Below are 14,029 nucleotides of genomic sequence, written 5' to 3' on the forward strand. Positions count from 1 at the left end.
AATATTTATTAGTTTTGTATGTGTGGGACGACAATTCACCGTAGTCCATAAGAAACTATTGCATTAACAATTTACTCTGATATATATTTTTTCCCCTGTTTTTTATAATTTTTTTTAAATTTTTAAATTTTGAATCGAAATTTATCGAAATCTCAATCGATTATCAGTATCGCTACGTGTATCGCTACGTGTCGGTAACGGTAAAATTCACCGATAATCGTGATTATCGGTCGATTTTTCAATCTTGGTCTGCATACAGAGCACGGGGACGGCCGCCGGCGGCGAACCATACTGTAGTCTGTAGGGACCAAAACCTCCACGACTGCGCACCGACAGCTCCCCTGCTTATAAAGCCCATCACACACCAGACAGGCTCCTCAGCAGTCAGCACAGCCTAGCTCACCGATCAGGGGACACCAATAACCGAGCTGACAACACCTTGCGAAACGCTCAAACACACGGCGAGCATGGCGAACGGCGCGCGCGATGACGGCTCGCCGGCTCGCCCGCCGCACGTGGCGATGCTGGCGACGCCCGGGATGGGCCACCTGATCCCGCTGGCGGAGCTGGCCAGGCGCCTGGCGTCCCGGCACGGCGCCACGGCCACGCTCCTCACATTCGCCTCCACGGCCTCCGCCACACAGCGCGCCTTCCTCGCCTCCCTCCCGCCGGGCATCGCCTCGCTCCGCCTCCCGCCGGTCGACCTCTCCGACCTGCCGCGCGGCGCCGCCATCGAGACGCGCATGTCCGAGGAGACCGCCCGCTCCGTCCCGGCGATCGCGGAGGCCCTCACCAAGATGAAGGAGACCACCCGCCTCGTGGCCTTCGTCACCGACATCTTCGGCACTGACGCGTTCGACGCTGCGCGCGCCGCCGGCGTGGGGAGGCGGTACCTGTTCAACCCGACCAACCTCCACATGCTCGCCCTGCTGCTCCGCCTGCCGGAGCTTGACGCCACCGTGCCCGGCGAGTTCCGGGACCTCGCCGAGCCGGTCCGGCTGCCTGGCTGCGTGCCCATCCCGGGCTCCGCCATCCTCTCGCCGCTGCAGGACAAGGGCGACCCCTGCTACCGCTGGATGCTCCACCACGCCGCGCGCTACCGTGAGGCCGACGCCATCCTCGTCAACTCCTTCGACGCCGTCGAGCCGGAGGCCGCCGCGGTGCTTCGCCGGCAGCAGGAGCCCGGCCGCCCACCGGTGTACAACGTCGGCCCTCTCATACTGACCGAGACCGACACCAAATCCTCGCCGCGCGCGGCTTGCCTCGAGTGGCTCGACCGGCAGCCGGCCAGGTCGGTGATCTTCGTCTCGTTCGGCTCTGGCGGCGCACTGCGGACGGAGCAGATGCGGGAGCTCGCGCTCGGGCTGGAGCTCAGCGGGCAGCGGTTCCTGTGGGTCGTGCGGAGCCCGAGCGACCAGGGGGCGGTGAGCGACAACTACTACGACGCCGAGAGCAAGGAGGACCCCTTCGTGTTCCTGCCAGAAGGGTTCGTGGAGAGGACCAAAGACGTCGGCTTCCTGGTGTCCTCATGGGCGCCGCAGATTGGTGTCCTAGCCCACGAGGCCACCGGAGGGTTCCTGACGCACTGTGGGTGGAACTCGACCTTGGAGAGCCTCGTCCATGGAGTGCCGATGGTGGCATGGCCTCTGTACGCCGAGCAGCACCAGAATGCGGTGATGCTAGCGGAGGGGATCGGAGCGGTGATACCGGTGCCGGAGCCGAAGAGGAAGGAGACAGTCGCCGGGGTGGTGAAGGAGCTGATGGCAGGGGAGCAGAAGGGTGCCGCGGTGCGAGCCACGGTGGCGGAGCTGCAGAAGGCAGCATTGGAGGGTCTGAGAGAGGGTGGTGCTGCCACGACTGATGCACTAGCCGAGGTGGTAGAGAAGTGGGCAACTTAGGGGAACTAGTCCATGCCCCCATTGAACTCTCAATTCCGTATCACAAATTGTACGTTTATTTGAACTACTACGTTTGCCGGTAACTCATTTGTGTGTTCTAAGTAATGTACTTCACTTCCCTTTTGTACTCTTTAGTCTTGAACAGAGAGAACAATGTGAACTATACGCTCCGCAAAAAATATGTTTCTTGCTTTGTGCGTGACACAAATGACCAGTTGTATACTAGCTGCAATGTCAATCGCAAATGTCAAAGGAATTGTTGACGACCAAAATTGGAGTGGTTGTGCAGACCGGTCAGACCGATGTGCACAAACCGGTCAGACCGGTTTGGGTGACTTCGTCAAAATGCAGATTTAACTTCACCATTGCGTAGCTCTCGTCGAGATGATTAAAATGCATATATAGAACATCAAATTTGGAGTTGGATAAGAGAGTTATGTCTTCGGGAAGACTTGACCCAGGTCAGACCGGCTAAGTAGGGCCGTCAGACTGGTTTTGGCTGTGCAGTTCGAGTTAGAAGTTGTATTTTGACATGAGGTGTATTAGGGTTTCGATTTCTAATAGGGTAAGACCTCCCCTCCCTATAAATATAAAGCATATCAATCTATTACTTTTCATTACTTTTTATCTTCTCCAAACCCTAGCTTTTCCAATCCTGATCTACTGTTCTTCCTTCGTACGGCATTTGAGGAAGCTCTAGATGGCCTACCGACCCTAGAGCAACCCAAGGTGCGCCTGCCCCAATAGGGTCCCTCCCGGGCGGGCGTTCGTTGGATCCTCGTCGGGCCGCCCCAACGACACCGGTCTGACCGGTCTACCACACCGGTCTAACCTGTTGGCGCAGCAGCGCTGCAAGGTGCACCCCTATGTGCTGCACATTCAGTGCTTGGTATTTGGCGTGCCACATTTTCGTGTCAACATACTTTTTGGCGGCTCCGCTAGGACAGAAGAAGTCTACATCGGCTGCAATGGCGGGTGAAGATCTCACTAAGGTCAATGCCAGGAACATCATCAAGCCGACGATCGACCATCTTCGTGAAGATGTTCGTCAGATGCTGGAGGAGCGCAAGAAGAAATGTGATGAGGAGGATCTGCAGGCAGTGCTTGCAATCTTTAAAGTTGACCGATGGGGTAACATCACCAAGGTCAAGGACATCACCTTCACATCCACCTCCACGGATGCATCTACCGAGGTAATACCCAATGTGAGTGATTCATCTTCTGGTGTTACCCTTAAACAAGTGAAGAGTATGTTAGCTGAGCGGGATGTTTATTTGGTTAATTGGCTTAGTTCTAGAAAATGGAAAACAACTAATAAACAACCAGCAATAACCAAGGATCTCTCACCTGTTGTTTCTGGTATTACTTCTGAGACTCTATTTCTAAACCATCGGCAGCATCCACTGTGGGCCGACCACAGTTTGGAATGCCGTTGAATTATTTCAGTGGTCAGACAGTAACACCTACTATACGATGGTGGCTCAGCCTACATACCCTGAACCTATTACAAGCATCCCTAGTTCGGCAAATGAGCTTGCCAATTTTGTACCTCCATATTGTACTTTTGCACATAGCACACCACCTATACCCCCTAGAGGTACTATAGCACCTATCGGTCCTATCTCATATGAGATGTTTGACCGATTTTTGCAAAGATGGCAAAACAGGCAAAGACCGGTCAGACCGGTTTTAGCTGTGCAGTCCGAGTTAGAAGTTGTATTTTTGACACGAGATGTATTAGGATCTGGACTTATAATAGGGTAAGACCTCCTCTCCCTATAAATATAAATATAAAGGGCCACGGCCGATTGAGAGGATCCAATCGATCAAAAATATATCAATATATTACTTTTCATTACCTTTTGTCTTCTCCAAACCCTAGCTTTTCCAATCCCGATCTACCGTTCTTCCTTCGTCTCTATGGTATTTGAGGACGCTCTAAGTGGCCTGCCGACCCTAGAGCAACCCAAGGTGTGCCTGCCCCGACAGGGTCCCTCTCGAGGGGCGTTCGTTGGATCCTCGTCGGGCCGCCCCAACGAGACCGGTCTGACCGGTTGGCGCAGCGGCGCTGCAAGGTGCGCCTCCGCGTGCTGCACATTCAGTGCTCAGTATTTGGCGCAGCACGTTTTCGCGTCAACAGGAATATGAGAGGATCCAAAGTTCACATTTGTTTTTTTAAAAAAAGAGAATCAAATACGTGTATAAGGGTAATACGTGTTTTTTCAAATACATGTTTTTTTATAGTTTGGTATATGTGTTGGATAATTCAATAGCATTGTGTTTCTGGACCCTAGAGTGTTACAGTAAACCTGGTATGCATATGAAACCTGTAATTTAAGGGTAATACTATTGCTACTACAAATTAAAGAACCTGAACCATAACATACATAAAGAGTATTTTTGACGAATCTTGTCCTTGCTAATAGATACCTTTTATCTCTCTCCTAAAAATCACCAAAAAAATTAAAGTTTTAGCAAATGTTACAGGCTACACCACAGTGTAGATACCAAAGTGTTGCTCTTTTTGTACGGACGGGTGTTCGCTGGAAATTATACTCATCAATGTCAAAGTAACATAAGGCCATCATAAGTATTTATACCCACGATAAAAGGAATCATCAATTTTTCATTTGGTCAAGTATTCTCTTTTGAGATTTAAGAGAATCCCATGCATCATAGCTGCAAGGTCCTGGAAGCAACAAATCTTTCGATGTCGTAGACGAATTCAGTTTGAATCATCCAATATTTAACTAGGAGTTCAATAGTACATCCTTTTATTTTGTTCCCGAGTGGTTCAGACTTTGATTCTAAAGCAGTTCTAAAGTATTAGCTCCCCACTTGGTTTCCTGCGGCCACAAGCAAGAATAATAGCTGCCATACTTACATAAACTGCTATCACCTTCCATGAAAAACTAACTCCTGATTTAAACCTAACCAAACTATCAGCAATCATAATGCTCTTGTCATCTCCAGACCACAACTTCTTTAGTGGAGCCATTTACAAATAAAATAACTGATTAGTGGATCAAAACAATATTAACCAACAACTTTGTTTCTTGTGAATGGACCTCTCCAAAATTCACGCAGTGCTGAGAATGAAGTTATTATCTCAAGCAGAAAGTGGGTATAAATAGGAAGTTATGATTATGTCCAAAACACTCGATGTCGTAACATGGTCTAGCTACTACTACTGATTATCTTTAGGCAGTCACACTTTGTAGCATTAATGGTGATAATGCAAGTCTCAACGATTCGTTACTTTCTAATTTCTATTTTTTTTTAAAAAAATATCACCCTCCTCCGTTGTAACTTGGTCCCACTACGGATGATTTCCTAGGATGAGATGGACAACATTTTTCTGTAACTTTGTAGCATTAATGAATGATTTCCTAGGCTTTGTAGCTAGAAACAGTGCTTGCTGTCTTACAATATTATTACAAGGACATTCTATAGGTTTTGGACTTTTTGTTCAGGTTTTCGTGCATGCACTGTCCGTATGTAGAGTACATTAACTATCTACAGGCCGCAGCCGGCACCACCACTTAGCGTTTGATTGACGTCCGCTCATCTCTTGTTTAGTTTTATGCTAACTCAACAACTACGTACGAAACGTGCCGCGGCGATAGCTGAACTAGTACATAACAAGGATTTGTAATACTACTATCAAGGAAGTTGTTCATTATATTGTCCAACAGAAGCACAATACTTAGTAATTTTTGAGTACCAGCTTCCCGGAACTATCGCGGATAACATTGTAGGGAAAGAAGTCAAAGCAATCTTGAGGTCACAACTCAACCTCCTTCCATCACGTTGAGGAACATAGCCTCTGATCTTCGTCTCTGGTCTTAGAGGGCTTATGAGCATATCGCGGATCGCGCCAGAATTTGATCATGGAGTCACTGAATTTCTTCTGTAATATGTAGTTATAACGCTCATTTCTCTACTTTCACCTCTCTTCGCAAATCCGTATATGCGACTGCCTTGCAATATATAAATGAAAAAGTTCAGGCCGGCATTTTGCCTACCGTAGTTGTCAAAAAAAAAGAAAAAAAAATCAAAGCAATCCAGTTTATGCCTTTCTCTTTATATTTCTCCAAGCCATTTATATATATCCTAAACAAGAGAAAAAGGAACACAGGAAGAACTTATTAGGTGTTACTAATTGGGCACGTGAAACGGTTGCACCTATGTGCATCTTGACTCAATCTAGGCAACAAAAGGCCAAGCCCAAACTATCTGTATAATAATAAAGAAGTAGGAGAAGGCCACTGCAGGAGGCCAGGAGCATCGAAGAAGGTAGGTTGCCGATTTTCTTTAGATATAAACCATGAGGTGCTGAGACATTGGTCCGATGAATCGAAGAAGGAAGCAGGCCAGAAACGCACTAGAAAGCTGTCCAATGGAAGCGATGAGCAGAAAATGGCTGAGGAAAGCGCGAGCGACCCTGGGGAAGCTTGTCGTATCGGCTTGTCCTACGTCACCAGGGGTCACCTACCGAGCCGATCGATTTTGCTGACCATGGATCTGGTCGTGGAGCAGTCAAACGCAAAAGGTCCCAGGCGACCACCATGCTAAACATTCAAGCAAAAAAAAAAGATAGAGCTTGGAGGCTATATAAAGCATTCGCTACGATGTTATGGAGCCAAGCATCTTCTATTCTGCTTCTTCCCTAATTCCTCAGTTCACAGCAGGAGCTCTATCTCTATTTCTATTTCACAATCACAATCCATCAAAATGGAGCAGGAGCATTTCACCTCCTCCACCTCCTCATCGTCATCGTCATCGTCATCATCGTGCTACTACCCTGTTGCAGCCCTAGCCGCGCTGCTGTCCTTGGACGCGGCCGACAGGAAGGACACACAGCTGCTCAACGACCTTGTCCAGCACATGGACGCCGACGAGTGCTCCGGCTGGTCCTCTTCATCATCCTCGTGTACTTCCTCCGGGACAGGAATGGAATCGATAGGCACAGCCAACGGCCGTCATTGGCGGCAGGACGCCTGGCCGGGCCAGAAGCAGGAGGCCTTCATCGGGGTACGCAAGCGGCCATGGGGTAAGTTCGGCGCCGAGATCCGCGACTCCACACGCGGAGGCGCCCGCGTGTGGCTCGGCACCTTCGACAACCCCGAGGCCGCCGCAATCGCCTACGACCAGGCCGCCTTCGCCTCCCGCGGCGCCGACGCCATCCTCAACTTCCCCATCAGGCACGTTCAGCAGTCACTCCACACAATCGTGGACGCCACCGCCGGAGTCTCCCCTGTCCTCGCGCTGAAGCGCCACCACTCCAGGCGCATGAGCACGGCGCGCAGGCGGAGCAAGCTCGTCCATGGCAGAGACACCACCAGCACCAAGACCAACAAGAATCGCATGTGCCAGCAGCAATTGGCACCCCAAAGCGCCACCGCGTCCAGCGTATCGTCCGTGGCGGCTATGGCGGTGCCGCAGCCGGTGGCGACACCCGGCCACTGCGATGTGCTGGAGCTTGAGGACCTCGGCGCTGAGTACTTGGAGGAGCTCCTCCGGATGGCATCCGAGGACTGACACTCAAGGGATTACCCTTTTCCGGTGGCGTAATCATCCTGCTCGTCACAATTACACATGGATTAGCACGGCTAGAGCTAGTCATGTCTCTATCATGTGTCACCACCCTGGCTCAACTGCTTCTATTCATTTATTCTTTTTCATTTTTCAATTCATAATCAATTCATTCTTTTATTGTTTAGTCAGCAACTTGGTGAAGCCATTTTCAAAGAACTTAAGTTAGTGGTAGAGAAAGAGTTTCTCCCCAGTACATACATGTATCAACTTATTATATTTCCGTTCCTATTTTTCTTTCAATATCTTCACTTCAGGGGCACTAACGGGCTGCTTAGATAAAATAGGAGTAACAGGAAATACAATGCAACTTGCTTAAAATCACCAATAGAAGATACGCACTGGTGTATAACCAATTAGGTCTACTCCAACGCAAGGTTTTGGAAAGATACATAGATCAATATTAATATTGTATCTACTAGAGAAAATATCCATATTTAGGCATGCTAGGCTATTGTTTGTGATTTTAGTGATTGAATGACAACATTATTATTAGGACTAAAATTTATATTAAGAATGAACACTTATAGAGTTTCATAGGTTCCTAGGATGCAAGAGTTCAAGTTATGGGGGGCTTGTTTCTTCTTCTTCTTGTTCCTCCCTCCTCTCTTTTTCTTCTTCCTCCTCCTTTTTTTTTCTTTTTGTTCCTCCCTCTTCTCTTTTTTCTTCTTCCTCTTCTTCATCCATGCCTGAAAAATGTTTTTTTTGGGGTGGGGGGGTGGGGGGGGGGGGGGCTCCATGGGATGCATGGGGGTAGGGTGGCTCGCTGGATCTGCCCCTGGATGCAACACAAAGAAAGCCATCAGTCAGGTAAAGAGAGGAATGAATTGGACTTGGCCTCTTCATGTCTAGGCACATTCAGTTTCAGCTATCTGTATTTAGCTAGGAGTTCAATATTCGACAATCTTTTATTCTATAGCAGTTCAGAAAATATTCCTGGCATGGCCTTAGTCATAATAAGCAAAGAATAGGAAGCATTCATACTTAAAACTGCAATCACCATCCGTGAAAACTCCAACTAACTCCTAACTCAAACCCACCTTAACTATCAGAAGTGCTTTGTCATCTCCAGTCTCCAGACCACTTCTTCTTTAGTGCCTTAGTGGTGCTGCCATTGATTGGCAAATAAAATACAATTGGATCGAAGCAATATTCTCCTACTTTTGTCTTCTGGATGGAGCTGTTCAACATCCATGCGTTGCTGACATTGATGTTCTGTCAAACAGCAAGCGAATAAAAAAAATGGAAATTATAGAAATAAGCGTTACGTAATGTCATGGCGTGGAATACTGATGAGCAACTCAGATCACCTCGAGAATACTCAACATCATATAATGCATGTAGCCACTAATCTTTACTAGTAATTAGCTTAATTACAGAATCACACTGAAATGCATGTTGCAAAAAATACAATTATTTGGAAAAAGATATTATTGCCGTAAAATTGGTAACATAACTAAAAGGTGAACAACCGCATGGAATGCGTGTCAGACGATGAAATGTGCCAAGCAAAGGTGTGAAAAGGTGTGAACAAGTTGAACAGCATATTCTAACTGGAACACAGGAAAACAATGCTACACTAAAAAAAGATATGTTACGTACTGTGCAATTGGATTGTTGACATAATGGTTCTACTGAACCTGAAGGACACAATGCAATAAAATGGTTTTATTTGGTAGGTGGAGAGGCACCAGCAAAATGTCCATCATCTTGGTTCAAAGTATAACTAAAAAGGACATTGATTAGGTATTGGTTCAGGTGCTCTTGCGCTGTCCGTATGTAGAGCAGTATATTAGAAACTAGCTGATTCAAACAAAATATTGCCAAAATCCAAACGGACGACAGCTTAATTATGCTAGCAAGGAAGCTGCTCTTTATATTGTTAAACAGAAACATCACACGAAAATTTCAGTATAGCGGCTTCCCGGAACTATCGCCATTAGTGCTACGCTTCCACATAAGAGAGTATTGTGAGGCATATTAGTGCTCATGAGATTATTTCCACAGCTGGTACAAGTGTAAAAAAAAACTCGACGGGCGCGTCCGGGAAAGACCTGCCCGGCCGAAACCATTGTGTGAGAGGTAGAAGGCAACCTCAACCATGGGTAGACAAAACCCCTGAACCCCGGTTTTCGCCGACGAGGGGATTTTTCAACTCCAGCCCGGTAAATTTGTACCAGCAGGCTAGTACTAGGGTACGTTGTACAAAAACACGCGTCGCAATACTCTTTCCTAGCCTTTCAGGTTGATTACATAAGCAGCATACGGAATTTGTTTACAAAACGGGATCAACTCATAGGCCAGGTCTCAGGGCTTGGATTGTACGTAACAGGGATAGATCATTGCAATCCTATCTCCAGACTAATTTAGACGTCATCTACTAGTAATCTAACACACATTTTATGTAAGCCATGTGGCCGTGCGGAAACAAAGGGCCAGGACCAAACTAAACTATATGATCTATATAGCAATACATATGAGAATCTAGGAGAAAGGCATTGCAGGAGCAACGAAGGTGGTAGGTTGAAGATTTTCTTAGATACAAACCATGGTGGGCTGTGATTGGAGTTGTTGGTCCGAGGAATCGAAGAAGGAAGCAAGCAGGCAACACACGAGATGAGCACAAATAAAAGATGGCTGCGGAAAGCGCAAGGGACGCTGGGGAAGCTTGCACAGGCGAGGGGCACGTACAGATGCCTGCGATGTTTATGTGTTGCTGACCATGGGTCTGGTCGTGGAGCAGTCAAAGGCAAAAGGTCCCGGGCGACCAGCACGCTAAACATGCAAGCAAGACAAAGGGGGAAAAAGGATACCTTGAAGGCTGTATGAAGCACTCCTACGATGTAATGGATCCAAGCATCTTCTGTTCTTGCTAGGCTATACAAATTATGTTATTAGTGGTAGGGACGGGGTTTCTACCTAGGTGTGTACAAGCATAAAGCTTTCATATGTTGGAAAAACTTTTCCATGTAACATATTTGCTATATGAAACACAAAAAGGTTAGGATATTCACCACGTCAGGTTTCTTATATTTCTATGTGATTCCCTCATTTTCTCGTGTAGTAAAGTAAAAATTGTTTGCCACATTGCGCTTTCAGGGGTTACTAACCACCAGTTACACAATGCTTTGGGAAGATATGGCTCAATAACTTACTAATTACTAATTAGCAAAGGACGACTTGGCTAACTTACGGCCGGCCGTATTTTAGTTTAGCCTTACGGCCCTTCTTTTGTTGGTAAAGTAGACAGAGCCTTCTTCCTAGCTTCCTTTCCGGTAGAGCAGATTAGCTCTGGCGTGCATATAAATATACAAACAGGCCAACACCATCGTTTTACCCTCCATTTACACAAATTTGCCTAGCTGAATGGCAGCGATGGCTGATGATACACACAAATTTGCATATCTGCAATCTTAAAATTTGTCCATACTACAACTTGTCCGCCCAACCAAAACAAACATCACCTCCACAAATTAAAAACAGTTATCACCCAACTTTTTGACAAATTTGCTAATGCTCGATATGTAAAATTGCTTACTGAAGAGCATAATATTTCCTAATCCAGAACAATAAATTGCCTGATAGAAAGTAAAAAATTGCCTACTGGAGCATAATATTTCATAATCCAGAACAATAAATTGCCTACAGAATATTATTAAATTGCTACCTCAATACTGCTTAAATGCCAATTAAATGTTGTTAAATTGCTTTGTTGCTGCACAAGAATGCACGGACATGACGTAGAGGCGGTAGCTCATCCAATCCACCACCTGCTGCTGCCCGCCCGCTCACCACGCGGCGTGGAGCCGCAGCCCTTGCCCGACGGTTGAGGAGGAGGCAGCGGTGGATGGGCAGCATGCGCGAGGATCTCAGAGCGAGAAGGTAAGGTTTGGCTCACGGTTTTAGCCCCCCACGGAGGCGGCGACGACGCGGCGGCCCCAGGGCGCGCCCCTCCCGGCGAAATGGCGGCTGGCCGAGGGCGCCTGGAATGAGGCCTCGAGGCGTAGGGACGCCTGGGCGGAGGCTAGTGGGTTGTCGTGGGCGGCCTCAGCGTAGAGCCGCAGGGACTCATCCGTGCGCCCGTCGCGCGCGGCGAGGAGCGCGAGGAGTACGAGGAGGAGGAGGGGTCTCGCCATAGCCAGGTTGGGTGGGGGCTCGGGATTGCGTCGAGGGGAAGTGACCTGTGACAGTGTGGCGAGATTTAGAAAGACGGCCGGCTGGAATAGAGTCATTACCATTAGAAAAAAGTATCCATCATTGTTTTTATGTTGTGAGTAAAGGACATGCACTATATCGGTGGTGATCTGTATGCACCATTTAAAAAGTTAAAATGTTCTTATCGAGAAAATTCATTCTTTTTGTCAGCAACTACCTAAAACCATTTTCAAACAACTTAGTGTTAGTGGTGGGACAGAGTTTCGACCCGTTATATACATCTAAGGTAATTTCTATGTATTTAAATCTGCTTGCGTAGACAAATCATTGAAAATAACTAGCTAATTGCATGGCAATATTCATTTACATTCTTATCGGACGGACTCACTTATTCCACGAGCTCAGAGGATCACTCCTAATAAGAATCAGGAGCTGCAGCTGGAGATTCAGGATCCGGCGCTGGAGCTGGTGAATCAGGATCCGGAGTTACTTCCAAGCTGATTGGGTAGACGGGCTTCATGTTTGGGTAGAAGAGACCCCAATTCCGCTCCACGCCCTTGGCCTTCTGGTTCTCGTTGAACATGGAGAAGAGATACGTCTTGATGGCGTCCGGGTGAAGCGGCGTGCCCCCTCTTATGTGCTTGATCAGGTTCTCGTTGTAGACCTTCGCGTTCGCCGGTGTCGCCGCCTTGCCACCGCCGGACGGCCACCCCGTCTCCGACACCAGGACCGACACATTGGACACGCCGAGCTTGGACATGGCCTCATAGAATGCGTCGATGGTCGTGTCGAAGAGGTTCTGGTAATTGTACTTGCCGTCCTTCACCACGGTGGCCGGAGCCGTGAAGAGCGCGTAGCGGATGTCCATGTCGCCCGGGTTGTAGGCGTAGGTGAAGTAGGGGTAGATGTTGGCCATGAGCGGCGCGCCGGTGCGCGCCAGGAACTGCAGCACCGGGCGCATGAACCCCTGCGCCTCCTTGGTGAAATTGGCGGCAGAGGGCTGGTTGAACACGCCCACTATCGCCTGCGACACCGACGTGGTCACCTGGATGTGCCCAAGCTTGGCCGCCGCGAGCGCGGCGTGGACGTTCTCCATCGCCGGAGCAAGAAGGTCCGCCGGCTTGCCGGCCACCTCATTGCCGACGGCGACGTAGCGGAACATGACCGAGGGGTAGGCTTGGATATTGTCGCGGACCCAGGAGGCGGCGGCCTTCCTACTGGAGAGGTTGGATAGCACGTCGTTCGGCGCGCCGACGAGGACACCGATGCTGGTGCCGTTCAAGGCCTGGAGCGCTGCCTTGTCCGGCGCGTACAGCCGCATCGCCTTGATGCCGTTCGACTTGAACATGCCGACGACGGTGCTCGCCGGCGGGAGGTTGCTGCCACTCATGCCGTAGCACACCCCAATGGAGTCAACGCCTGGAAGTACCAAGTAGAAATGGACCTTCACTAATTAGTCCGGCCGGTACATGCTGATCATAGTAGATGTTTAAATGCATTTGTTACATGAAATGATGTACTATGTCTATCTATACATGTATTCTTTTTTACGGATAAGCGAGAGAGAGAGAGAGAGAGAGAGAGAGAGAGAGAGAGAGAGAGAGATCGAGAGAGAGAGAGAGAGAGAGAGAGAGAGAGACTTATTACTTTGGGGAGCGGAAGCAATGATCCCCAGGAGCAATGCCATGGCAAACATGCTGGAGGCTACACCTTGCCTCGCCATTGCGCAGCTCTCCGTCTCTCTTTCAAGGCTATATGGATGCCGCTTTCTGCAGCTTGCTTATATAGGTCTTCAGGAGAGAGAATGTTTTTAGCCTATCCCAATTTGACTAGCCAGGGGCAGCCGTCGCACGTGCTATTTCTTAGATGACACCTGACGTGTGATTTGGAACCATTGTTGAATGGCGCGGCGCAATCAGAGCAGGGCCAAAAATAGAGCCGATCTCTTGGTTATTGGACAAGCCACATCAGCAACCTAATATTCCAGTTATACGACAGTAATAGGATCTTAGGTTATTTACGACAACATGGCACTCCGGTTTGATCCTGTTGTTTCTGAGATTCACAGCTTGATTGGCGAACCCAATGGAAGAAAGATGCCGATCTATCATCTTTTCTGCTTCGAAACCTCCATCTCGCCATGCCCATGCTCTAATTGAGAGGCAAAAACCCAGACTGGCGACGAGCCATGCCAACTTGGTTTCACGTCACATCTTCATTTGGATCAGTGGTTCAACATCGGTTGCATCATCCGCAGGATAAAAGACGAGTCTGGTATTGTCTTGAGACCTAACTCAACATCTAAGAGTACATCTGGACTCATCTGTTTTTTTTTCGTTATTTATTGTCATTGCTTTCCGTTCCATGCGTGGCTTTTAATT

At 48.3% G+C, this 14,029-nt stretch overlaps 3 protein-coding genes across 3 annotated transcripts; 2 read left to right on the forward strand and 1 right to left on the reverse strand.

Annotated features, from left to right (window-relative positions):
- The first annotated feature begins 467 nt into the window (after positions 1-467).
- On the forward strand, positions 468-2,009 carry LOC112903644 (UDP-glycosyltransferase 72B1-like). The gene has a single exon (XM_025972881.1). It carries the CDS (start codon positions 468-470, stop codon positions 1,896-1,898), a length of 1,431 nt encoding a protein of 476 aa, XP_025828666.1. The 3' UTR covers positions 1,899-2,009.
- Positions 2,010-2,866: 857 nt separating this feature from the next.
- LOC112903645 (dehydration-responsive element-binding protein 3-like) lies at positions 2,867-7,589 on the forward strand. Its single transcript, XM_025972882.1, has 3 exons — positions 2,867-3,091; positions 6,642-7,220; positions 7,278-7,589. Exons 1-3 carry the CDS (start codon positions 2,867-2,869, stop codon positions 7,437-7,439), a joined length of 966 nt encoding a protein of 321 aa, XP_025828667.1. The 3' UTR covers positions 7,440-7,589.
- Positions 7,590-12,063: 4,474 nt separating this feature from the next.
- Positions 12,064-13,371, reverse strand: LOC112903646 (lichenase-2-like). The gene is made up of 2 exons (XM_025972883.1): positions 13,296-13,371; positions 12,064-13,067 (listed from the first exon to the last, which is right to left on the reverse strand). The coding sequence occupies exons 1-2, from the start codon at positions 13,369-13,371 to the stop codon at positions 12,064-12,066; spliced, it is 1,080 nt and encodes a 359-aa protein (XP_025828668.1).
- Positions 13,372-14,029: the final 658 nt, after the last annotated feature.

Source organism: Panicum hallii, chromosome 8 (assembly GCF_002211085.1).
Source record: "Panicum hallii strain FIL2 chromosome 8, PHallii_v3.1, whole genome shotgun sequence".
In the NCBI taxonomy this organism is placed as follows: Eukaryota; Viridiplantae; Streptophyta; class Magnoliopsida; order Poales; family Poaceae; genus Panicum; species Panicum hallii.

Coding starts and splice junctions, on each gene's coding strand:
- LOC112903644 (XM_025972881.1), top strand. CDS start 468: ATGGCGAACGGCGCGCGCGATGACGGCTCGCCGGCTCGCCCGCCGCAC.
- LOC112903645 (XM_025972882.1), top strand. CDS start 2,867: ATGGCGGGTGAAGATCTCACTAAGGTCAATGCCAGGAACATCATCAAG. Junction 3,092..6,641: donor CCACGGATGCATCTACCGAG/GTAATACCCAAT, acceptor AAAATGGAGCAG/GAGCATTTCACCTCCTCCAC. Junction 7,221..7,277: donor CGCGCAGGCGGAGCAAGCTC/GTCCATGGCAGA, acceptor ATGTGCCAGCAG/CAATTGGCACCCCAAAGCGC.
- LOC112903646 (XM_025972883.1), bottom strand. CDS start 13,371: ATGGCGAGGCAAGGTGTAGCCTCCAGCATGTTTGCCATGGCATTGCTC. Junction 13,068..13,295: donor CATTGCTTCCGCTCCCCAAA/GTAATAAGTCTC, acceptor TGGTACTTCCAG/GCGTTGACTCCATTGGGGTG.